At 39.0% G+C, this 26,674-nt stretch overlaps 1 protein-coding gene across 3 annotated transcripts in view; it reads left to right on the top strand.

Moving 5' to 3' along the window:
- LOC126480956 (major facilitator superfamily domain-containing protein 12-like) overlaps window positions 1-26,674 on the top strand; it is a 66,622-nt gene that overhangs the window by 11,027 nt on the left and 28,921 nt on the right. For all 3 annotated transcript variants that reach the window (XM_050104383.1, XM_050104384.1, XM_050104385.1), the window contains exons 3-8: window positions 6,563-6,891; window positions 10,445-10,652; window positions 15,187-15,304; window positions 15,475-15,630; window positions 20,566-20,751; window positions 20,837-20,948. In XM_050104383.1, the coding sequence (XP_049960340.1) occupies window positions 6,582-6,891; window positions 10,445-10,652; window positions 15,187-15,304; window positions 15,475-15,630; window positions 20,566-20,751; window positions 20,837-20,948 (1,090 nt within the window). In that variant the 5' untranslated portion in view covers window positions 6,563-6,581. The remainder of the gene's footprint in view (window positions 1-6,562; window positions 6,892-10,444; window positions 10,653-15,186; window positions 15,305-15,474; window positions 15,631-20,565; window positions 20,752-20,836; window positions 20,949-26,674) is intronic.

Genomic DNA, 26,674 nt, shown 5'->3' with positions numbered 1-26,674 from the left:
CAGATCTTTTCTACTGCAGGCTCTTTGCTTTCTATATTTTGGTAAGTGGTAATATGGACCAAACAAGAAATAGGTGTCTAGTAAACATGTGCTCTAAAATCCGCACTTTAAAAGTTATGAATACTTCTTCATTAGATGAGTTGTGTTCAAAGTAACAAAGATGAGCAAGTGCTCATAGCTCTTGAGGTATGCGTTTTAGAGCACTCATTTACTGGACACTTTTGTCTTGATTTATTCTGTACTACCACTTTCCAAAACATGGAAAGCAAAGAGCTTGCAGTAGAAGAAATTTGTTTCACAGTATCGAAGATCCAGAATTTCAAATAGCTCTTAAGGTATGCATTTTAGAGCCTGTGTTTACTTGACTTTTTTTGTTTTGAATGATCATTCCTGTCAAATCCCTGAATATTAACCATTACTTATGAAACACCCTGTGTGTGTATTATATATATATATATATATATATATATATATATATATATATATATATATATATATATATATATATATATATATATATATATATATATATATATAAAAAAACAAAGATGATGTGACTTAACCAAACGAAAGCGATGGCACATCAATAGACACACAAACAAACACAAATATACACACAAAATTCTAGCTTTCGCAACCAACGGTTGCTTCGTCAGGAAAGAGGGAAGGAGAGGGAAAGACAAAAGGATGTGGGTTTTAAAGGAGAGGGTAAGGAGTCATTCCAATCCCGGGAGCGGAAAGACTTACCTTAGGGGGAAAAAAGGACGGGTATACACTCACGCGCGCACACACACATATCCATCCACACATATACAGACACAAGCAGACATATTAAAAGGCAAGGAGTTTGGGCAGAGATGTCAGTCGAGGCGGAAGTGCAGAGGCAAAGATGTTGTTGAATGACAGGTGAGGTATGAGTGGCAGCAACTTGAAATTAGCGGAGATTGAGGCCTGGTGGATAACGGGAAGAGAGGATATATTGAAGAGCAAGTTCCCATCTCCGGAGTTCAGAAGGGTTGGTGTTAGTGGGAAGTATCCAGATAACCTGGACGGTGTAACACTGTGCCAAGATGTGCTGGCCGTGCAGCAAGGCATGTTTAGCCACAGTGTGATCCTCATTACCAACAAACACTGTCTGCCTGTGTCCATTCATGCGAATGGACGGTTTGTTGCTGGTCATTCCCACATAGAATGCGTCACAGTGTAGGCAGGTCAGTTGGTAAATCACGTGGGTGCTTTCACACGTGGCTCTGCCTCTGATCGTGTACACCTTCCGGGTTACAGGACTGGAGTAGGTGGTGGTGGGAGGGTGCATGGGACAGGTTTTACACTGGGGGCGGTTACAAGGGTAGGAGCCAGAGGGTAGGGAAGTAGGTTTGGGGATTTCACAGGGATGAACTAAGAGGTTATGAAGGTTAGGTGGACGGCGGAAAGACACTCTTGGTGGAGTGGGGAGGATTTCATGAAAGATGAATCTCATTTCAGGGCAGGACTTCCCACTAACACCAACCCTTCTGAACTCCGGAGATGGGAACTTGCTCCTCAATATATCCTCTCTTCCCGTTATCCACCAGGCCTCAATCTCCGCTAATTTCAAGTTGCTGCCACTCATACCTCACCTGTCATTCAACAACATCTTTGCCTCTGCACTTCCACCTCGACTGACATCTCTGCCCAAACTCTTTGCCTTTTAATATGTCTGCTTGTGTCTGTATATGTGTGGATGGATATGTGTGTGTGTGCGCGCGAGTGTATACCCGTCCTTTTTTCCCCCTAAGGTAAGTCTTTCCGCTCCCGGGATTGGAATGACTCCTTACCCTCTCCCTTAAAACCCACTTCCTTTCGTCTTTCCCTCTCCTTCCCTCTTTCCTGATGAGGCAACAGTTTGTTGCGAAAGCTTGAATTTTGTGTGTATGTATGTGTCTGTTTGTGTTTCTATCGACCTGCCAGCACTTTCGTATGGTAAGTCACATCATCTTCGTTTTTAAATATATTTTTCCCGCGTGGAATGTTTCCCTCTCTCCCCCTCTCTCTCTCTCTCTCTCTCTCTCTATATATATATATATATATATATATATATATATATATATATATATATATATGGCCTTTACATATGTCTGCCTCTGTCTGTATATATGCAGATGGATATATGTGTGTGTGTGTGTGTGTGTGTGTGTGTGTGTGTGTGTGTGTGGGCGCGTGCGTGCGCGCTAGTGTATACCTGTCCTTTTTTCCCCCTAAGGTAAGTCTTTCAGCTCCCGGGATTCGAATGATTCCTTACCCTCTCCCTTAAAACCCACATCCTTTCGTCTTTCGCTCCCCTTCCCTCTTTCCTGATGAAGCAACCTTGGGTTGCGAAAGCTTGAAATTTGTGTGTGTGTGTGTGTTTTATTGTGTCTATCTACCAGCGTCCAGGTGGTATGCAGGAGAGCAGACAGGTTTGTGGAACCTTATTGCATTGATGAGACACCTCACCCAATGACTCGCCATGCTCTCATTGGCTAGCAGGTCTCGGTAAACATTCTGCAGGTACCTATGAAAATCTACAGGGTGAAAAGTATTTAAACCAACAAACTCTGGGAGGTTGTAGCGGACATCAAAACAGATATTTTTCCATAATGTCATTTTTCCTATGAGTGTTGTTTAAACCGTTGGAGGCCGTATTATGCTCTTCAGTTGTAGGAAACTGCTGTCCACCTGTGTAGTAGTGCAATGTCTCTGTTTACTAATGGAGTGATACACCTGGAGTAAGTACACTGATATGGTTGGTGTGTACTACATAGCGCACCACAATGGACGAGCTGCACAGCGGGTTTATCAACAACAATACCCTAATCGCCGTATCCCGCATCATACGACCTTTGCTGCTGTGTGCCAGCGTCTACGTGAGACCGGGTCATTTAGCAGATTACCTGGAAAGGGACGCCGGCGCATGGTAAGAACGCTGCAATTTGAGGAAACTGTCTTGCAGCATGTGGAGCGGGATTCTTCAATCAGCACTCGTGTAATTGCACGTAACATGGGGACGAATCAGACAAATGTAAGAACAGTCCTTCGAGAGCAATTGGTACGTCCATTTCACTTACAGCGTGTCCACAACCTGGAACCAGTTGATTATCCAACCAGAGTACAGTTTTCGCAGTGGTACCTGGAACAGTGTGAAATGCATCCTACATTTCCATACTCGGGGTGTTGTTTACTGATGAAGCAACATTCGGGCATGATGGAGTCTTCAACATGCACAATTCGCCTGTTTGAAGTGAAGATAACCCACAGCCCACAGTTACTAGCGCTCATCAAGTGTGGTTCTTCGTTAATGTGTGGGTCGGTGTTGTTGGGGACTGTTTAATTGTGCCATATCTGCTATCTAGGCCATTAAATGGCAAGCACTATCACAAGTTTCTCGCCAGAGTTGCTGGAAGACGTCCCGCTCCCTACAAGACAACGCATGTGGTTCCAACATGACGGGGCGCCGGCACATTTCAGTCGCCATGTGCGTCGATTCCTGGACCGACGGTTCCCAGAAATGTGGATTGGCAGAGTTGGTCCTGTACCATGGCCTGCTCGATCCCCAGATATGTCCCCTTTGCACTTTTTTGTGTGAGGAGAGATGCGCAACTTTGTTTACGCAACTCCTGTTGCATCAGAAGAGGATCTGGTTGCCCGGATAGTAGCAGCAGCAGGAACAATTCAGGATACTCCTGGGGTTTTTGCCCATGTCAGACAGAACATGATCCGAAGGTGTAACCTTTGTTTACATGTCAATGGAGGCATTTTTGAAAATCTGCTATAATTGAAATTGGGTTGTTAATGTGTTGTCTCTTGGTCATAAAAGAATGGAAAATTGATGGTTGGTTTAATTAATTTACCGCCAGAGAAATCTTCCTGTACTGGTTTAAATACGCCTCATAGGAAAAAGTGACATTAGGAAAAAATATTTGTTTTGATGTCCCCTACAACCTCCCAGAGTTTGTCGGTTTAAATACTTGTCACCCTGTATGATGCTCTGGTTTGCCACGAAAGAAATTCAGTGGCAGCTATCTACCTGGAACGCACCTCTGACACAGACGCTGTTTTCAAGGATGTATATAGTGCACCACATATCAGAATTTCATGAGACTGTAGGGGATGTGAAATGGGAATATTCCACAAAAACTATTTCACATGTTTTCAACCGAAACTGATTGGAAAAAAAAGTGTTGCATTGCTTATTTAACGACCTTCGTATTTAAAAAAGCAGGAACACGTTTCCTTGATGCCTTCTCGAGAGACTGTCTACAATCCTTCCAAACTATGTAAGCATAGACCAGATATGGCTTAAATTCAAAGAAATATTCTTCCAGTCTATATTGTATACTAGTTACATTCCTTTCAGAGTAAGCTGATATAATAGTCTCATATTTAGCTTATATAAAACTTCTTGCTCGATGAACAATCCGTACCCAAAGACTGGAAAGTTGCACAAGTTACACCAATACTCAAGAAAGAAGGACAAACAATCCATTGAATTACAGACCCATATCACCGAAGTTGATTTGCAGGGGGAATTTTGGAACATATACTGTGTTCAAGCATTATGAATTACCTTAAAGAAAGATTTATTGACACGTTATCAGCAAGGATTCAGAACACAGTGTTCTTCTAAAACATGACTAGCTCTTTATCAACTCAAAGTAATGAGTGCTACTGGCAGGGCTCAAATCGATTCCATTTTTCTAGATTTTCAGAATTATTTGACACTGTTTTTAAAATTACTTACAGTCAAATTGTGTGTGCCTGTCATCTCAGTTGTGTGACTGGGTGATGTTTCCCCAGGGGGAAGTGTTAGAGATTCTCTGCTGTTCCTATTTGAGAGACAATCTGAGCAGCTGTCATAAATTGTTTGCAGTTTGTCCTGTCATCTGCTCCCTAATAAACTCACCAGAAGATCAAAGCCAATTGCAAAAGGATTTAGATATGGTGATCTATATGGTGTGAAAAGTGGCAACCCACTCTAAATAATGAAAAGTGTAAAGTCATCCACTTGAGTACTAAAAGGATTCCATTAAATTTTGGTTGCATGATAAATTGCAAGAATTTAAAGGCTATCAGTTCCACTAAATACTTAGGTATTACAATTATTAACAATGTAAATCGTAATGATCTCATAGAAAATTCTGTGGCGAAGATGAAACAAAGACTGCGTTTTATTAGCAGAGCATTTAAAAGATGCAGCAGGTGTGCTAAAGAGACTACCTACACTACAATTGTCTGCCGTTTACTAGAATATTGTTGCATGGTATGGGATCTGTATGAGACGGGATTGGTGAGACATTGAAAAGTTCACAGAAGGGCAGCACATTTGATATTATCATGAAATAGGGGGGAGAGTGTTGCAGGTGTGATAAATAAGTTAGTGTGGCTATCCTTAAAACAGTCATTTTTCTTTGTAGCAAGATCTTTTCATTAAATTTCAATCACAGACTTTCTTCTAAATGTGAAAATATTTTGATGATGCCAACTTACATAGGAAGAAATGGTCATAATAATAAAATAAGGGAATTTAGAGGCCTTACAGGAAGATTTAAGTGTTTTACTTTTCCCATGTGCTATTCGAGAATGGAACAGTGGAAAATAGCCTGAAAGTGATTTGATGAACTCTTTCCCAGGCACTTAAGTGTGAATTACAGAGTGGACATCTAGATGCACATCACACCCTCTTTCGTCTCCATATGTACATCTCCCGTTATAAAGTTTGCCACTGAGCGAGATCGGGCAGTGGTTAGCACACTGGACTCGCATTTAGGATGGCAGTGGATCAAATCTGCATCTGGCCATCCTGATTTAGGACTTCCATGATTTCCCTAAATCACTCCCAGCAAATGCTAGTTTCTTTGAAAAGTCATGGCCGATTTTTTTTTTTTTTTTTTTTTTTTTTTTTTTTTTTTTTTTTTTTTTTTTTTTTTTTTTTTTTTTTTTTTTGCTGTAACAGCAGTATTACTTTGATCAAACAATGGAAAATCCAGGATTGAATGTAACCATATTATGAGAAGGAAAGTTGCTACTCACCATATAGCAAAGGTATTGAGTCGCGCAGATAGGCACTTCAAAAAGACTCTTGCAATTATAGCTGCAGTTTCAGGCAACTGAAAGCACACTGCCATCTGCAGCTCAGCATCTCTGCTATATGGTGAGTGGCAGCTTTACTTCTCATACCAGAATTACTTTGGTGTGATAAGGAAGTACTAAATTTAAATTATTTACAGAAGTGACAGAGTAATGTGAATGGCACAGAAAGGAAAAAAAAATTTTTTTGACTGTAATAAGCAGTTTTCTTGAATCTGAAATGGATGTGGTTTTACCTGTATGTGTTATTCAAAAGGGGTAAGAAAAGAGTAAATGAATGGAGGAAAGAGAATGGGATGAGTAGGTCACAATGTGCAGCCTCTATATGCTATTGTTATTTCCCAACTACCATTTTAAACACCCAGCTAAGTACATTTCTTCTTGTAATTTACGTTTAAATTAAATACTATCAGTGCTTTTTTCAGTTGTATTGTAAACAAATGTTTCCTGATTTCAGCTGTCCTACTTCAACCCTGATGATGGAGTCAACTGAAAGAAGACCGAGTAGTGACTATACTGAAATAATTAGCCGTCTTCCACTAAAACACCGTTTAGCCTATGGTGTTGGCCATGTTTTGAATGATATATGTGCGTCTATGTGGTTTACTTATCTTCTAGTATTTTTTCATTTGGTGCTACAGTTCAACAGTTTTTTAGCTGGCCTAGTGCTGTTAATTGGACAAATAGCAGATGCAGTAGCCACACCATTTGTAGGATATCAGTCGGATAAAGATGACAACTTTTGGCTCTGCAAGTACGGAAGACGCAAAACATGGCATTTGTTTGGTGAGTGTTTTTATTTTTTATTTTTTTGTTTATCAAAATATATAAAATTACTAGAAAAATAGAATGTAAAGATACTGTACTTAAACAGACAGTTAGAAAGAACTCAAAAGAAATAATCTCTTCTGCGCATCTTTTAAGCCTGTAAACAATGTGTGGTCTAACACTTTTTACCATCAACAATTTTACAATAACCAGTACAGAACTTCAATTGTTTGTAAGTGAAGCAACATCATCCAGAACCTGGACAAACTTAAACATTAAATTATGCTTGGCACATATGACAGGAAGATATCAACAGCAACTGATCATTTACAGGGTGTAATGCATCATCATGATATCCATGCTTGCTGCTCAAATACAATTTCTGGACTGTCTTAAGCACATGATGATCATACTCATTGTGTTGCAATTTTATTTAAGATGTTTCTACTCCCCAAATGTAGAATGTTTTATGAGAGGCATGATTGGAGATGCCTATGTACATCAAACTGAGTGAGGAATTTATAGTGCAGCTCGCTGTATTTTGTGTGTTATATGATGGGGAGATCTGTCTGGTGTAAATTTGCAAACTACAATACACACACTTCTAATTGGTTTGTAGCTCCATAGCTTGTATTATAAGTAGTCTGAAAACTCTGGATCTCCAGTATTTAATGTAGGGATGCTTTCTACCTCAGCTGGCAAAGAAATATTATCAAATTTTTCATTGTGATTTTGTACTATTTGAGTCCCCAGCTGTGTAAACTTGAACATATGAGAAAACATGATATGAACAAACACAAATGTGATGATTGGTCAGAGGCTGTAGATATCTTATTACTAAGTTATGTTTAATGAGACTTTAAGATATTCTAGTGTATTAACAGCCATAAATGGTTTTCTCATACACGCTTTAGCTTTATAGTTTTTGTTTAAAAAATGTGTGCAGTCACTGTCTCTGTACTGTTGTGCTCTTATTGTCTCACTGTTAATATGAAGTATGAAAATGTGTGAGGCTGCTTCCTGCTCTGTAGTGAAACATGCCCGTGGAACATGGTTAAAAAGTGCTGAGAAATAGGTTGTTCTTCATGTTTTTCATAAATTTACAGAAACAAAATTGGTTTTGAAGTTTATCGGCATACCATATTTGATACAGTTGAGAAAGAAATACACACTGGACATATAGCAGAATCGTCAGTGTAGTAGAGCGATAACCTAGTGAAATTTATGGGTCTCTGGTTCAAGTCTTGCCTTAGCCTTTATTTATTTATTTATTTATCATTCAATTTGAAATACCTACATCTCATAATTGTAAAATTCATCATCATTTTTTTATGAATAATGCACATATTCTTGTTTCAACTTGCATATTGCACAAGAAATTCCTGTTTTCAGTTCAAATATAAATTCTTAATTATTGATATTTTGTGAAAGATAGTTAATAAAGGTTGCTTAAATTAAGAAAACATCACAATTTAATTTTTTAGGGCAAAACTGAAAAACCAAATACTCTTTATTTGGACTATGTCCATTGTTTTACACCGTAGATGTAGTCTCACATGAGCCGGAGAGTCAAGTGTTGTAGAAACATGAAAAACAATCATTTTTACAGCATCGAGCACATCATATAATTGCTGCATTTTTACAGGTGCCACCGTACCATTACAATGTAAGCTCAACAGAACTGATCTGGAGCCAAGTTAAGGAATTTGGCCCAAGAAATAACAAAACTGTTAAGCTACTAGACACACCGGAACTAACGCATGCAGCTTTTTCACTCATCACTGCCGAATGCTGGCGTGTCATAAAAAAGAGGAGAAAATGTAGTGCCTGGGGGGCTTCACGGATTCTGATGATGATTGACTCGTTATCAACAAAGCAGGTCACAGTCCCAGAACTGAAATATATATCTCCATTTTCAAATGGAAGGAGCTAAGAGATTATCAGACAACCGACTATAATTAATACCTTTAGTGCTTTCAGTATTCAACAATACGATGAAATCCCTGCAGTATGCTTTTGCATCACACGTAGCTCGCTCAGAAAAATTACCCTTTGTTTAAGTTAGGAATTTTCATTGTTCTTGTTTGTAATTAGAATACTATGTTAGATGAGAACAAGAGCATTTTATGCTTTCTGTCTGGTCACCTAAGAAGCATGCTGTAGTGCTGGAGTTTTGCCAAATATTATCCATTCTCTTCGAAAATTAAATCACATATGAAGCTATATTTTCTTTGCTCATTCCTCTTTACATCTGAACTGCAACTGCTTGCATTAGTGTAGGTTAGTTGGACCAATTGACTGGTCAATGCTATCCAAGTTTAAAGCACCAATAAAGCTGTTGCACACATTAGTGCTCAATCTACGTGCATGCCACACAGCATAAAATGTATCCTTATGATAGCATCTGACTGTACTGGACATGGCTCTGCTTCCACCCCACACGAAATTAACAACAATGACATTCAAGCAAATGTGGAAGAATACAGGGTGTACTGTTTGTGTCAGGTTTATTGTTATGATGAATCGAGTATAGTTACATTTTTTGTCTCACCAGTTAATGCACAGCTGGTTTCTGAATGTACTGTCCAGCATGAAATGCACAATTCAGTAATGGATGTGTAAGGACATTAACTTTAATGTAGAAAAATGAAAATTTCAGTCATTTTTGTCGACCATTGCTAGTTTTTTACTGGTTACCTATTGTAAGTTACTTTGTACAGTTTATGGGATATTTTTGTCAATTTCTGTATGTATTTTTAATCTAACAGTGCCATTTTGCTTGCTGAACCTTGTGGTGATGTTGGTGACATCTCGATTTGTCCTACATCAATTACAGAGGCTCTGCTATTACACATACAAGGTGGTGCAGATTATCTTAAAGTTGTTCACTGTATAATACAACATGTTTCCAGATAGTGGCAAACCAGTGTTGACCTTTGAAAAAATATAAAATTCCCTTTTGTCTACATTAAATTGAATTGTATGCATTAAGTAATGGAACTACCTGTTTGAACTCCTTCTGCACCAACACAGAATTCAATAAACATAGCTGTTTGAAAAATAGTCTTTGCCAGATTTTAAGAAAATCAAATGATGATATGTAGCAGAAATGGGGGACTTTCCCATTTTGTACCTTATGATAAAATTAATGATATAACAATTTTCAGTCCATCATAGACACGATATACAGGGTATCTGAGGAGTAATGGACAATATTCATGGACATGACAGGAACAACCGTTTGAAGCAAAAAGTATAATAAACAGGGCTCTAAAATGCATATCTTAGGAACTATGAGCACTTCACCTTAGATACTGGAAGCAGGTCTCTTCTACTGAAAGCCCTTTGCACTGTTCACATTCCTTGCAGTTGTACAAACAGTGTTAGAGCACATAATGATGATTTGACTTTTGCTTGTTCTGTTCTTCATTTAAGACAAATTCTTATAGTCATCTTTCAGCTATTTTGTTTTAATTTTCCCTGTTTATAAATTATAGTAGTTTTAATGTGACTGTAGTTACTTGATAAAAGTTGATTCAGAACACTAAGAGTAATCCTTTTCATTTCACAGGTACAGTGTGTGTACTATTCAGCTTTCCTCTGATATTCTCACCATGCTTGAACTGCGAACATAGCCATCAGTGGGCTCAGCTTATATATTATTCCGCATTTGTCATCATCTTCCAGCTGGGTTGGGCATCAGTACAGATTTCACATCTTTCACTAATTCCTGATCTCACACCAAGTGAGCATGAACGCACTGAATTGACAGCTATAAGGTGAGATCATAACAGCTGTAGTATTAGAAGCCAAAGTAGTTGCAGGACATTGTCTTTTACATAGGACTGTGAAGCATCTGCTAGAGGCATATTCTCTCTCTCTCTCTCTCTCACACACACACACACACACACACACACACACACACACACAGAGTGAGTAATATATTATGAAGAATCATATTTATTATGATCTTTTCTTAGGGAAAGGAAAAAAATCATTTTATGTTATGGCTAATTTTGGTGTTGTTGTTTATCCATTTCGGTATTACTTTGAAGTACCTGACATTCCTTATTTTTGTCTTGTTTTATGGTTTCTCTCTCTCTCTCTCTCTCTCTCTCTCTCTCTCTCTCTCTCTCTCTCTCTCTGTGTGTGTGTGTGTGTTTGTGTGTGTGTGTGTGTGTGTTTGTTGAAAATGAGATTATGTCTTGCACTAGAGCAATTAAATCTAGTCCGTTATAACAAAAATAGCTCTGCAGCCATAAATTATTGGAAATTTTTCAAACAAAGTTGGAGACATTATGCTGTCGATCTGTCAGAACAAAACAGCTGCCTGGAGTCTATATTTGAACATGGAAGACAAACTGCCTTCAGCACACCACCAGATATTTGACAATGTCTACATTTCCTCCAGACATGAAAAGTTGCTTTTCCACTAAATAATCTACATGTACATAATACCCCACAAGCTATTACACAGTGGATGGCAGAGGGTACCTTGTACCACTACCAGTCATTACCTTTTCTGTGTTGCTTGCAAATGGAGTGAGGGGAAAAAGACTGTCTATATGTCTCTTTATGACCTCTAGATTATCTTATCTTTTTTCCACTGTGTTTATGCAAAATTTATGTTGATGGCACTAGAATTGTTCTGTGGTCAGCCACAAATTCCCGTTCTCTAAATTTTGTCAGTATTTCATGTCACCTTCTCTCCAGGGATTCCCATTTGAGTTCACAAAGCATCTACCTAATACTTGCATGTTGACTGACACTACTGGTAACGAATCTAGCAGCCTGCCTCTGAATTGCTTTGATGTCTCCCTTTAATTCAACCTGGTCTGCCATTCATCCCACCAATCAGAAACTCTGTGTAAATCATCCTTTACCCTCCTGTAGTCACATGATGATACTTGACCATACACTAAAATATCAACAAACAGTCTTATATTCTGTGATCCATTCTTGAGTACTGTAGTGTGTTTGGGATCCCCACCAAGTCAGATTAAAGGAAGACATTGAAGCAATTCTGAGACATGATTTGAATGGATTTGTAATCCATGGGAATATTTATGCAGATGAATCCTGGCATTACAGGTATAACAGAACAGGCTCATTATAAGTCAGCACTAACAGAGTTCCTCCTCCTCCTCTGGTTAAAACAAGTTCCTATGAATATGAACACATACTTTGATGGATCAATGACCATAAGAGAAGTTAGTTTGATTTGAAGTTGTAACCCAGTGTGTTTGTGTTTCCTTCACCTCTGCCTGAAATATTTGTTCATTCATGTTTCTCTAAAGCTTGCTGATTTCATCGTTAAAAATCCCCTTTATCACAGTAATGAAGCAATCTTCAAATTTTTTATTAACTTGTATTATAGGTAACACCATAGTTTTGCCCAGTGATGTCACATTTCCCAATATTTGTGCACAAGTTGTATCAGAAATAATACAGTTTGGAAAATTGTTAGTGTGGTGCGTCAGTTAAACTGTATATTTTTGTAGTATGTATTTATAAATATGAAAACCACCAAATATGTCACTTTAACTTCACAAACATGTAAATAAACATGGTACCTGTTTGGTTTCTCTCATCATCTAGTCACAGCAAAAGATGTGCGTCATCATGTAAACATGTGCCTGGTGGTCAAACAGCACACCGAAAATGTTTATTTTAGTATTTGTTGAATATTATTTTTACTATTTCATGACTAAATCTTGTGGTCACTAACTGAATTGTTGTGTAACACAAGCTCTAAGGTCTGGTTGAAAGGTAATAATTTGGTTAGGAGCTCACAAAGCAAAACTGTTTTCAGCAGTTACTACTGTGTATGTCACATCCTATACTGTAAGTGGGAGATACATGCATGCTGAGTGAACACCATATTGGTCTACCAGATTGCAAAACTAAACTGCTGTGTTTTTCATATCTAAACATGCTGACTACAAAGACATGCTCTTTAATAAATACACTGCATTACAGGTCTCCCTAAAGTGCATCATTTTTGGTACATATTGATAAAATAAAAAATCCAATTCAGTTGTCAGTAATTTCTTATTTATTGCACGACCAGTTCCAAGACCTAAAGCTTCATCTTCAGGTGTCACCAAATAATTAGGGAAACATACAACTGTGGCAGTAGGGCCCATCAGTCATGGCCGGTCACTTCCACATTAAACAAATGCATGGTAGTGTAGGACCAGAAATCACGGCATCCACTTAGACAGCATGATACGGAAGTTGGTGCAGTTTGTTATGTAAAAGAGTAGGAAGTGTGACCTTGGCAACTAAATCTGTTACTGGAATGGAATAAATTGGAAATAGGGCTATTTTGTTTGATGACATCTAGTCATGTTCCTTACAGTGAAAATGAAAATGAACTGACATCCTAAGATTATCCTATCAGATTTAGGAAAAAAAATGTCAGAATCCATTTTCAAAAATAACTATTAGTTAGCAATTTAGTACACTGCTACAGTCAGATTTAAGACATTTCTAAATGGGAGTGGGGAAAATACCCTATTTTACATCACTTTGTAAAACAGCATGTTTTGCTCTATGTCAACAAAAACTGCAGAGTTTGTGTTAGTTTACATAAAATTTTCCTGGTCAAGTGTGTTTCACTTTTATACTGCTGTCTTCAGTCCAAAAGTAGGTTTGATGCAGTTCTCCATACTTGTTTATCTCATGCAAGATCAAGGTAATGAGTGAATCACAAGGATATGGAATGTATCAAATTGTACACAAATCAGACGTAACTTACCTAAATACAATAAAAGATACAATTTAAATAAGTTATCAAATAAAAATATACCCAGTTAACAAAAAATTGTGTATGTACATGAAGCAGAGTTAAGCTAAATATCACAATAAATAAATACATGAATACCAAACACCACATTTTTGTGTCTGTGGTAGTGCTACAAATAAAAGTAATTAATGGTGTTTCTAAAACAATTGTAAGTTTAGGGATGGTTTTCATTTTTTCTTATAAATTCATTAACCATATAAAAAGATTTCTGTTTGGTACTCTTTCAGAATTTGTTTGAATTTCAGCAACTGCTTATGAAGAATTTGTTATTTAATGTGAGTGCATTATAGAGCTTAATGCTAGAGTAATAAACTTCTTTTTCAGCCAAATTTAGATGTTTCAATTCAGTGTGGATACTGTTTTTGGTTCTTGCATTATAGTCATGATATTCGCTGTTACCTTGCACAGAGAAAAGCTATTACTGACAAAGGTCCAGAAGGAAAAAATATACTGAGGAGGTGGTGAGGATCCGCATCTTTCGAATCAAGTACCTGCAAGTTGTGTACAGTGGGCACCACTCATTATCGTGATGGCTTTTATTACTGCAGTGTTTTTGAGAAATGTTGGTTATTCCAGAATATAAAAGCATAGGACATTAATTAATGGAAGTAGCTGAATTAGGAAGTCTTTAATGGTATCTACTTCAGCCACTGAAGCAATTATTCATAGTGCAAATATTGCTGAGCTAAGTCTTCTAAAAAGATGAAGAATGTGTGTTGACCAATTACATTAGCTGTCTATATATGCAGCCAGGAATTTTGTATCCTCAACGTTTTGTTTTGGTTGGTCTCCACACTTTAAGTTAATTTCTTCAAGATTTCTTTGTAGTGTATGGAACCTCATATAATGGGTTTTATCTGCTTTGTGAGATACCATTTGAAGAAAGCCAATTTAAAATTTCACTGAAAACTTTGTTCATAGTTTATTCAAGATTATCTGACAATTTGTCAATGAGAATTGTAGCATCACCTGCAAAAAGGTTAAATTTACTCTATATCGGAATGAAGGAAATACCAACATTCCTAGAACAGCACCTTGTGACACATCGCAACATAAGTTGTCTCCCCCCCCCCTACCCCCCCACCCCCTCCAGTTGATGGAGACACACACACACACACACACACACACACACACACACACACACACACTAATTGCAGACATTTTTTAAGTGACTTCCAAAACTTGATTGTGAAGAGAATATTGCTTGTTGAGTACAAAGACTAGCGCAAAACCCAAAATGACTTCTGGAGAAGGTATTCTTTCAGTGTAAATAGCTATAATCTGCCCTCATGCTTGCAATTCATTTCGCTGAATGTATTAATATATTTTCTCAAGCTTGGATTAATAATTGAAAGCTCATCTTGCTTTTAGTAATGTGTTTGTTGGTGTGTCATTTTTCTATTCATTTGTTAAATATAAAATTTCAAAGGTTCTTAATGTTTAAAGTACCATTTGATTTGTTGGCATGTGTCTTCTGTTAGTGAAATGTGTTTTGTTATTTATAGGTATAGTTTTACAGTCTGTTCCAATGTATTTGTGTACATTATTACATGGGCAATTTTGCACTTCACAAGTGAAAATTCAGAAGCACAAATAGGCCCAAAAGATTTAACAAAATTTCAGGCAAGTACAAATTAATAATGGACAAATTACTATAATTTCACAAGCAGCATAGTTTTACATTTCCTTTGTCATTTATCTTATTTGAAACACTGAACCTGATGTAATTAACATGATACAAAGTTGGAAATTCCTATTTATGTAACATATTGTGCTGTGTCCTACTGCAATAGAATGTATCACTGATTGGGATTGGAGTTGGTGCATTTGCATCTCTGATATTTCATCTGGGTGTCAAGGAAGCACCACCACGCAGTGATGGCTTAACGCATGGTCCAGGTGGCCGACGCACAGCATTACACATGCTGAAAGATATTCAGCTTTATCAGGTAAGAATGCATGTACCATCAGGTGTTTGGTGTTATGTTTTGCTAAGAAACCTTTATCTTCTCCTTCACGCTCGCTTATCCCCGACATCTTTCACTGATAAGTTTCAATTTGAAACATTCTTGTGTAACAATAGCATGTATTTATATTTGTTTGATGCTTGTGTAGGGACAGCTGAGTTTAAGGGCCTTGACACTTGCAGCAGAAGCACTGTTCTTAAGCTCCCATTACTTGAAGAAAATTATATGTGGTGTGCTCTGTTTTTAATTTAATTTTTTATGTAGAAAATGGAAAGAAACTTGGGCTTTAACATCCCATCGCTGAAATAGTTATTAAAAAGGAAACACAAATTTAGATTTGGGGAGGAAATTGATGATGTTCTTAAAGGCACTGTCTCTCAATTCTCCTTTATCAGTCCTGGATAAGCTATGGGAAACCTAAATCTGGATAGTCAACTGGGTATTTGAATCCTGGGCTGCCAGATGTGTCCAGTCTTAACCATTACACAACTTTTCTCTGTTTATGGGAAGAGAATTAAAGACATGCATTTCTTTGCTTTCTTGTGTTTGATGACTGCAATATTGAGCATTATCTCTTGACATGCTTCACAGAATTTTGGTGATAGTAAATTGCTTGTTTTATTGCTTTTGTAATATCCCATATTTACATGTGTGATTTAATTGGTCATGTAATGAACTATCTGTCATGTGCTGTGAATTATGACTCATATCTTAATTTATTTTTCTTTGTATATTTGGTGTGATTAAGTGAATTTTGCATTTAATGTGAAGGATGAAGTCCAATAAAAGTTTTAAGCAAGTATTCACTTTTGTTAATTTCTTTGGTAACAATCTACTACAGAGCACATTTTGTTTTCTGATTTCAGAGTATAAATTTCATAGAATTAAAAATGAAAGTAGTGCAAATTTTCACGTGTAAGACTGATATTAAAGGCATCACAGTATGTCTGTATGCTTGCCGTGTAACAAAAAGTTTTTTCACAGGTAGCTGTTTTGTGCCATTTGCTTTTAGGAAACCCAGTATAGAATGATGTATTGTCTGACATTGTAACCTCAGAATTGCCAACAGTATGCCCCACCCCCATCATGAGTTAATAGTTTACTCTATGTATTGCAGACTGCAACTATTAAAGAATCTCGTCTCCAATGCTCCCCCCCCCCCCCCCCCCCCCACTCCCACCCCCCTCCCACACCGTGTGATGCTTAAAGGTTCCTCATTAAGTTATGTTTTCAACAGCAGGTCAGCAGCGTGCACTATCTTGCTGTCGTGCAAACCATTGTTGATGGTGGGACGCAGAGGGTGTATCTCCCACCATGCTCTGGAAACCTCCAGCTGCATTCAGGGTAGAGTGGCTCACCCACTTTACCTCCTCTCACTACCTGTCTACTTCTACTTGATTTTATCTCTGTGTTATTGTATTTTGCTTACAGTTGGGCTTCCCAGGATCTGCCATTTTACATCCTTCTTCTGAGGGCTATTCTTGGTTCCATACTTATAGGAAGAAAGGACTGATGACCTCACAAGTTGGTCTGGTTAACTCCAACAACCAACCACCCAACACCTTGATTCTCTGGGCCAAATTGTCATCATTGTGGTTGTGAAACTTGACTCATTGCACATTCTGATGCTATGTCTAGATTACCATTGATTTCAGTTTCTTGTTATAAAAGTGCTCAGAATAAACTTCCTCCAGAACATAAACATAATAATCCTTATTGGTTTGTTAAATCTGTGGAAAAGCAAAGAAGATTCTTTTTAATATGTTATATATGTAGCCCTAATGATTCCCTTTTACTTCTTGAGACTGCTTTTCACAGTATTTAATTTAATATTTTTTTAGGCCTGTATCGCAATGCGGTTTTTTTGTACCATAAAATTAGTTCTTCTTCCAGTGCAGTGTAATATCATTTGCATGTAAATATTCCCAGTGCAAAATTGTTTTTAACTTCCTGTAGGCAAATATATATTTGCACATTTGAAATCAGTTGGTCTGTTAATGACTAAGACAGACAAGGAACTGGATAAAGTTTGAAATGACATGGTATGATACTCATTCACTTATTTCAATTTTTACAACTGAATTGTAACGCTTTGGAAACCAGCCACGTAGAAGAATATCGGGCCTAGGAAACAGGCCACCTATGCCATTATTTAAAGCGATACTGGCATGTACACTGATCTGCCAGAATATTATGATCACCTACCTAATAGCCAGTATGTCCATCTTGGGCGTAGATAACAGTGGTGGCGCGTCATAGCATGGAAGCAATGAGGCCTTGGTAGGACAGTGGAGGGAGATGGCACCACATCTGCACACACACACACACACACACACACACACACACACACACACACACACACACACACACGTCACCTAATTCCCGTAAATTCCAGGGAGGGGGGCCGATGAGCTCTGATGCCATGTTAAATCATGTCCTAAAAGTGTTTGATTGGGTTCAGTCCTGGGGAATTGGGGGACTAGTACATCAATTGGAATTCATCACTGTACCTCGAACCCCTGCAATACCCTCCAGGCCGTGCGAAATGGTGCATTACCTTGTTGAAAAATGCCACTGCTGTTGGAAAACATCATCGTCATGAAAGAGTGTACATGATCTACAACCAGTGTACAATACTCCTTGACTGTCATGACGCCTTGCACGAGCTCTAACGGACTCATGGATACCCATGTGAATGTTCCCCAGAGCATAATAGAGCTACTGCCAACTTGTTTCCATCCCGCTGTGCAAGTGTAAAGGAGCTGTTCCCCTGGAAGACGATGGATTCGCGCCCTCCCGTTAGAATGATGAATAAGGTACTGTTATTCATCAGACCATGCACGCATGGGTCATCAGCTGTGGAGGCCCATCGTTAGGATTGTTTGGCACACTGTGTGTTGAGACACACTTGTATTCTGCCCAGCATTAAAGCCTGATGTTAGTCCTGCTACAGTTTGTCGCCTTTCGTGTTTTATCAGCCTGGCCAGCCTGCAACGTCAGCCATGTGTAATGAGGGCTAGCTGCCCAATCCCATAAGTTTTTCACCACATGTTGAAGATGCTCACCACAGCAGTCCTAGAAACCTGAGAAGTCGTGCAGTTTAAGAAAGGGTCATGCCGAGCCTCTGGGCCATCGCGATTTGCCCTCAGTTAAACTCAGATAGATCACATACCTTCCCCATTCTACTCACAGGCAGTGCGCTCAGTGATGCTACATGTATTGTGTATGTCTTACTACCTGTCATTCCTCAGGATGTGGTGACTCTACTATCGCCTGGATGGGTTTATGTCAATAGGTCTGCGGTCATAATGTTCTGGCTGATCAGTGTATATAATTGATGTATCTTAAAGAGTAATACCTACTAAAAAAAGACCAAGCTTCAAGATTTATTCTTCATATGTACTTTTGTTTTTTGTAGTTTCCAAAAAAAAGTCCTCTTGAGCTTCCAAAATTTCTTGCTTGCTCAACAAATGAAACGCATTTGTAGCAGAATTACAGCAAACTATGAAATCTAACAATCACACACACGCATGAAATTAAATCAGTGTGATCCTATTGGCTCATCCATTCACAACAGCAGCTATTACATTTGCCTATGTTTCTTTTGAAATAATTCCAGAAGTTAACAACACAAGGTAGCACCACAAGGTAGCATCAGACAAGAGACATGTAGCAACACGTCCGTACAATGTTTCCGAGCTGTAGGTGGCTTGTGCATCTGGAAAACTGCAGCCCAATATATACTCAGTTGTAGTCTTTTTAACACTGAGTTGTGGCTTGAGCTGTGCTCGGGTTTGTTCTACGGAGTGTTAAGTCATTGAAGTCAGTTCTGTAACTCTGAACGGCAGAATCTTCTTGCTGTCACTTAAGTTGTGGCAGTGGCTGTCTCAGCACATATGGTTGCTGTAGCGACAGTATGACCATCAGAATGTTAAGTCACTCATGCGCTCTAAGTAAATAGAAATAAAAACAGTTTTTAGACACATGTTTCACATAGCATGACAACGAAAACACCTTTTGAGTATAGATTAAATCACTTTATCATGTATGACCAGTAAATTATTTTCAATATGCTGCATTGGGTTATATAATTGTTATCTTTAGTTAACAGGAAACACTGTGTGCTGAAAATCTGCAGCTCAGTGATCATAAAGTTTTGTGGCATTGCTTTTCTGCAAAGACACATATGGTGCCACACAGTGAAAGCTATAAATAGCATAAGGTAGACCATTTCATTTTGGCATACAACTTGAAGCAGAGTGAAGTGTACAACAGTTAGGATATATAAAGGGCAGCTTCAGCTCCCCTCTCCCTTTGAAAGACAGCTTTTTGTATAAACTCGAATGCTACTAAGTGCTTGTACTGGTAGTAATCTCTTAAAATAAAAATGCATATTCTCAAATGAATTAAAGTAACCTTCATATGGAAAGGTAACATTACCTTGGTGGCACAGATTATCTTGGGCAGGGATGCAGTCGATGGCCCATGAGCTTTATGTTACCCACCCACCATTGATCTGATAGCAGCCCACCCCTCATTGTTCATTCTTATAATTTTGCTACTCACTTTTCACGTTTTCCTAAAGAGGAGAGGGTGAGCCCTTGCAGAACATTGTTCCTTTGAGCCACACCATAAAATGAATTTTCGTGAAAAATTTCTCACCGTCCTTTCATGTCACAGTGAGGGATTTGTGGCCCACTGTACTTGCAGGTGTGTACTCCTCTGATCATAGGTAATCTATTATAAGGATAAAAATTATTAAAAAATGTTAATGGCACCACTTAAGTGAGGCAAGATATATATCATAATAGGGTTAGTTGCAAGTACTCAAGTGAATGTTTGCTATAGTTATTTACTTTATTAATATATGAATAGTTACAAATTTGAACTGTCTCTTATATGTGCACACAATTTCAGGTTGCAGGAGTGTATATGGCAACTAGGCTCTTCGTCAATCTCAGCCAGGTTTACATCCCTCTGTACCTGCATGAATCACTGAGTATGAATGCAGAAAGCTTGGCAATAGTTCCACTTGTCATGCTTCTGTCCAGTTTCGGAACATCATTGCTGATCAAATTGTTAAACAAGAAACTTGGCAGAAAGGTTTGACTAGTTTAACATTGTAATTAAAAAAAGTTAGTGTGCTTAGTCTTCACTACATTCTTATTTTATGACTTTTAATTTTCAGGTAGCATATTTAGTAGGTGCTGCTGTGGGGTTTGCTGGGTGCTTATGGATCCAATTTGGATATGGCAGTGCATTTGTTAGATACGAAATCTATGGTGTTGCAGCTTTATTGGGTATGTTCAGGTATTGTCATTCCGAAAACTATTTGAATTATTGTACATGTAAACCTGTTTATCTTTCATCATTATCATCATACTTAATAGTATTAGTATCAAAAGAGAATTCAGTTGGAAATGTTAATAAACTAGGAGACAGATTTGACGGCCATTACATACCTTCAGGAGGTGATGGGTGTAGTAATAGTAAGAGTGAGAGGGTTCTAGGTGGCTAAATCATAAAAAATTACTATTGTTAAAGTATCAGTATTGAAAAGGAAAGTTGCTACTCACCAAATAGTGGAGATGCTGAGTCGTAGATAGGAAGAACAAAAAGACTGTCACAAATAAAGCATTCAGCCTGTAAGGCCTTCGTCAAAAATAAACACTCTCTCTCTCTCTCTCTCTCTCTCTCTCTCTCTCTCTCTCTCTCTCGGTATCTTGGATTTAAATAAAGTCCTTGGTTTTATCCTCGTCTTTCTACTGGAAGTAATTATAGAGTGAAAAATCAAGACTGGAATGTAACAGTATTGTGAAAAGCATAGTTGCTACTCACCATATAGTGGAGATGCTGAGTTACAGGTAGGCACAACAAAAGACTCTCAGAAAGTAAACTTTCGGCCAACAAGACCTTTGTCAAAAATAGACCACACACACACACACACACACACAGAGGCACGCCAGTCCGGCTTCAGCTGCAAGAGCCGCTCTCTCTCAAAGGCCTTGTTGGCCAAAAGCTTATTTTGTGACAGTCTTTTTGTTGTGCCTGTCTGCGACACAGTGCTTCCATTATATGGTGAGTAGCAAACTTCCCTTTTCGTAATATTGGAAATAATTATCCTCAAGATTAAATAACAGTCACTGTTTATTAAATGATTACATAAAATCTTGCTTACAGTGTGAATATCAGAGAGCGTATGAAACAAACTAAATTTTGCAGCTATGGGGTTTTCGTGTATGAGACGCATCCAGAAAGTAAGTTCCGTATTTTTTTTAAAACAAAGACAACATATTTACATAAAAAAATTTATCGGCAACAGGTACAGCAATGTTTGAGGTACTTTTCGACATAGTCACCAAAAGAATTGAGACACGTGTGATGTCGTGGGATCAGCTTTTGCAGTCCTGTGTCGTAGAAGTCTGCCACCTGTGAATGGAATCAGTGTATGACAGTCATCTTCAGCTCTTCAGCATTATCATGGGAGACAGGAATTTCGTGAGGTGCAAGAAAAGATGGAAATCATCTGTGACAATCCTGTCAAGGAACTCGTCACCATCATTATGATACTACTGCAGAAATGTCAGTGCTGCTCCAAAGCATTTCGTTTTGTACTTGGGTGTCAGGTTTTTCCACACTCACCTGGCACTCAATTTCTTGAACAGCAGCTGCTTAGTGACAATTTCATGCAACAAGGGTCTCAATATCTGTGGAAAATGGCTGCTGAGCTCCTTAATTGTGAAGGGATGAGTCTCCTGGTGCACTACTGCTCACCCAGATGATCATTGTTGAGAGATGTTCACCCACTGCACTCTTCTTAGGGACGCTTTGATGACCTTCGGAGAAAATCCTACACTAATGATGCACCATCTGTTTGCTCATGATGTTCTGCTGTAGACCTAACAGAGCTGACGATTAATTTCGATGGGCACTATCCCAGATCACGTAAGAAACAGATTGACCATCCTTACGGCGGAACAGGCAACCGTAAAAATAGTTTCCCCGTCGGTCAACAGATGTCGCAGGCGACGCTACAATGCTAACTGACCTGTCCATGTCGCGGAATTGGCAACGCTGTATCTTCGGTGACGTGAATGACGCTGATTTGTCTTCTGCTAGAGCGCTGCGTGCGAAATGCATTCGTCACACAGCTGACTGTAGACCATGACCGGCTATGGTCTTTCCCGAGTTTTCAATCGAAGAATGTAGATTAGCTCCTGTAATTCTACAAACCAAGTTTATTTCTACTGTAGGGATACTTCTCACAATCATATGCGAAATGAAACGTAATACACAATCTGCACTCGCGCAGACCTGTTACTATAGGCAGATTTGTTTTCGAGAGAAAGCTGTGTGAGGATTATTAGCGCACAGATAAAAAAAAAAATTAAAATAGGCAGTGTCTTTAGTTTGTATGCTATGCTCGTTCTCTTCTATCCTCCTCCCTTCATTCCAGTATAAACGTTTGTTCACATGTATAAAAGAATGGCAGTGAACATTAGCGAATTATCTATGAATACTCATTTGCAGCAGTGTAAACGAGGTTTTACACTCGTTCACTTCGTTCGCTCTAGTATATACCAGGATTTAGAGGGACCGATGACCTAGCAGTTAGATGACGGCTATTATTCATTTATTTCACTGTTGCGATCTCAGCTCTAGAGCCATTTTCAAGTACCAAGGGAAAGGTCCTGTAAGGTAATGCTTCTTAAATTGTTTACCAAATGTTACCAAACTATGCTTTGCATTTTGTTATCCATATCTTATATTGGTTTCAGTTTTCACATTGCACACAAAAACGCCTCTACAGCCAAAATTACGATAGTGAAGTGAATAAACAGTTTTAAAAAAGTCCAAATCGCAGCAAAGATTTCATTTAAAAATTATACGATGTGATTCTTGTACAGGAAGGGCTGCCACGTTATATCAGAATAGAAGATCGACAAAATTTAGATAGGATCAAATGCTTAAGGCTCTTTATTAATTCTTACTCGTAACTAATTTATAGATTTACCTGAATTTAAAATCCACTCGCGTAAACCTTCTTTATTTTTGACGGGAATATGAACATTTTTAGTTCAGAATTTGTTCGTCTACTCCTTCCACAGTTGATATACTCGCAGGCCCTCGCCATGACGACTTGATCCACTACCACCGGTATGTCAGAAACAGCTGTACTTCACAGACGCCAAATAGTGGAAAGCTGCACGCGTTCGGCCGATGTTGCCACATATTTCACAGAACGGAGTGCCATCTAGTGGTTGATTCCACAAGTGAGGGTGTGACGCTGTTGCCGCCTGGTGGCCGTTCCCTGACAAGGGTTGCCTGCTAGAGCAAGCGATTGGGCAATCTGTTTCTTACGTGATCTGGGGCACTATGTTTTGTGCATTGAGGGACCGTATCACTGGCCAAACCTCGCAAGCTACAGGAGAACGAATAAGAGGTACCATTTCGGGGTACTGCTGCCACAGTACTGGCACCAGTGGGGTGTGTCAGGCTGGCATTTGATTGTCATGTCATAGATCTGTTGCACATGTGCATTTTTCCTGGCTAAATATGTCTGCTTTGAAGGCAAACATCGGGAAATGTACTTTCTGGATGCACGTCGTATAAACAATCTTCCAAGGTAATTATTGTTGTTCTATGGTCTGAAAGGCCCCCCTTCAGCATCCATGTGGTGTTGGGAGCTTTATGACATACTTGTTATATTGAAAAGTAATCAGCTGGTGAACTTCACTGCCACATGCAATCCAAACACAGCATATCCTATGCAAGAATGCGGACCTGTGCAGTATCTGAAAAATGCCTTTTTTATCTATCATTGGTAAAGGACATGATTACTCTTTTTTTTTATAAAAAGATGAGTGTACGGAAAACTTTGCACTAACTGTGTCCTCACAAGGGACACACTTCTTAGTTCTTTTGAACCGGGACTTGAAACTGGGAACTTTGCCTACTTTGCTCTACTGACTGAACTATTCGGGCACAACTCTCAATTTGCCCTAAAAGCTTTATTTCCTCCAGTACCACATCTCTTCCATGTCTCCACAATATTCTTTCTTCCAGGACTGCTAGTCCTGCAAGACATGCAGGAGAACTTCAATGGTATTTGGAAGGTAGGAGTTGATACTGGTGAAGCAAAGCTGTGAGGGTAGGTAGTGAATCATACTTGTGAAGCTGTCAGTAGAGCTCTTGCACAGGAAAGGCAAAGGTCTCAGGTTCAAGGCACTGTCCGGCACACAGTTCGAATAGGTCAGGTAAATTTCAAATTGGGGCATACTCACCTGGAAGGTGAAAATTTGCTCTGGAAAATTACTCCATCAGAGTTGAGAAATGGAATTGTTTGGGTAGATTAAAAATGAAGGGCAGGGCACTCAGACCCTAGGGTGTAGGGGCATGCATGTGCGCGTGAACTTGCATCAGAGAGAGAGAGAGAGAGAGAGAGAGAGAGAGAGAGAGAGAGAGGATGAAAGTCAACCAAGATGAAGGGAGAGGTGTCAGAGATGGTATTTTGGTAAGCACAGTACCACCTCCTATACAGAGATAAGGACAGAGTGAGAAATAAAGGTAGATTAAGGAAAGAAAGAAGAATAGCAGAACTAAGAATGAGAAACAATTCTAGGGGATATCATCTTGAAACTTACATCTACATTATACTCCACAAGCCACCTAATGGCGTGTGATGGAGGGTACTTCTGGTACCACTAACTGATACCCCCTATTCTGTTCCATTTCTAGAATTTTCTTGGAGTATCATAATGAAAGATGTATGTGGAAGGAAGCTCTCTTGAAATTTCATTAGTAAACCTCTCTGTGATGCACAACACTTATTTTGCAATGTCTGCCAGTGGAGTTCATTGAGCATTTTGGTAATGCTCTTGCACCAACTATAAAATATCTGGGAGTATGCGTGTGGAACGATTTGAAGTGGAATGATCATATAAAATTAATTGTTGGTAAGGCGGGTACCAGGTTGAGATTCATTGGGAGAGTGCTTAGAAAATGTAGTCCATCAACAAAGGAGGTGGCTTACAAAACTCTCGTTCGACCTATACTTGAGTATTGCTCATCAGTGTGGGATCCGTACCAGATCGGGTTGACGGAGGAGGTAGAGAAGATCCAAAGAAGAGCGGCGTGTTTCGTCACAGGGTTATTTGGTAACCGTGATAGCGTTACGGAGATGTTTAATAAACTCAAGTGGCAGACTCTGCGAGAGAGGCACTCTGCATCGCAGTGTAGATTGCTCGCCAGGTTTTGAGAGGCTGCGTTTCTGGATGAGGTATCGAATATATTGCTTCCCCCTACTTATACCCCCCGAGAAGATCACGAATGTAAAATTAGAGAGATTAGAGCGCGCACGGAGGTTTTCAGACAGTTGTTCTTCCCGCGAACCATACGCGACTGGAACAGGAAAGGGAGGTAATGACATTGGCACGTAAAATGCCCTCCGCCACACACCTTTGGGTGGCTTGCGGAGTATAAATGTAGATGTAGATGTAGAATGATCTCTTGACAAATTGCATAGCTCTGCATTGGATTCCCTCCCTCCCTCCCTCACTCACTCCCTCCCTCCCTCCCTCCCTCCCTCCCTCCCTCCCTCCCTCCCTCCCAGTTGAACAACTGCCTTATAAGCCTTTGTGGATGAGTTACATTCCTGTAAGATTCTTCCTATGAATTTGTATGGCATCCAATTTTCCTGCTATGTGTTTTATGTGGTCATTCCTGTTAAGGTTGCTCTGGATAGTTACTCCTAGATTTTTATCATACATACTGTTTCCAGCAGTTTCCCATCAATAGTGTAGTTGTACAGTAGTGGCTTTCTTCTCCTATGTCTGAACAATATGTTACATTTATTTACATTCAGGATCAATTGCCAGAACCTCTGACTCATCAGTCTGCTGCAAGTCATTTTGCAAATCAGTGCAGTCTTCTGGCATTGCTACTGTGTAACAGACAACTACATTGTCTGCAAACAGTCGTTAAGAGTATCCGAAGCTTTCTACCAGATCACTTATATACGTTGTAA

The sequence above is a fragment of the Schistocerca serialis genome, chromosome 5 (assembly GCF_023864345.2).
Source record: "Schistocerca serialis cubense isolate TAMUIC-IGC-003099 chromosome 5, iqSchSeri2.2, whole genome shotgun sequence".
NCBI lineage: Eukaryota > Metazoa > Arthropoda > Insecta > Orthoptera > Acrididae > Schistocerca > Schistocerca serialis.
The sequence above is the reverse complement of the archived record's forward strand: the minus strand, read 5'-3'. Positions and strand labels throughout refer to the sequence as shown.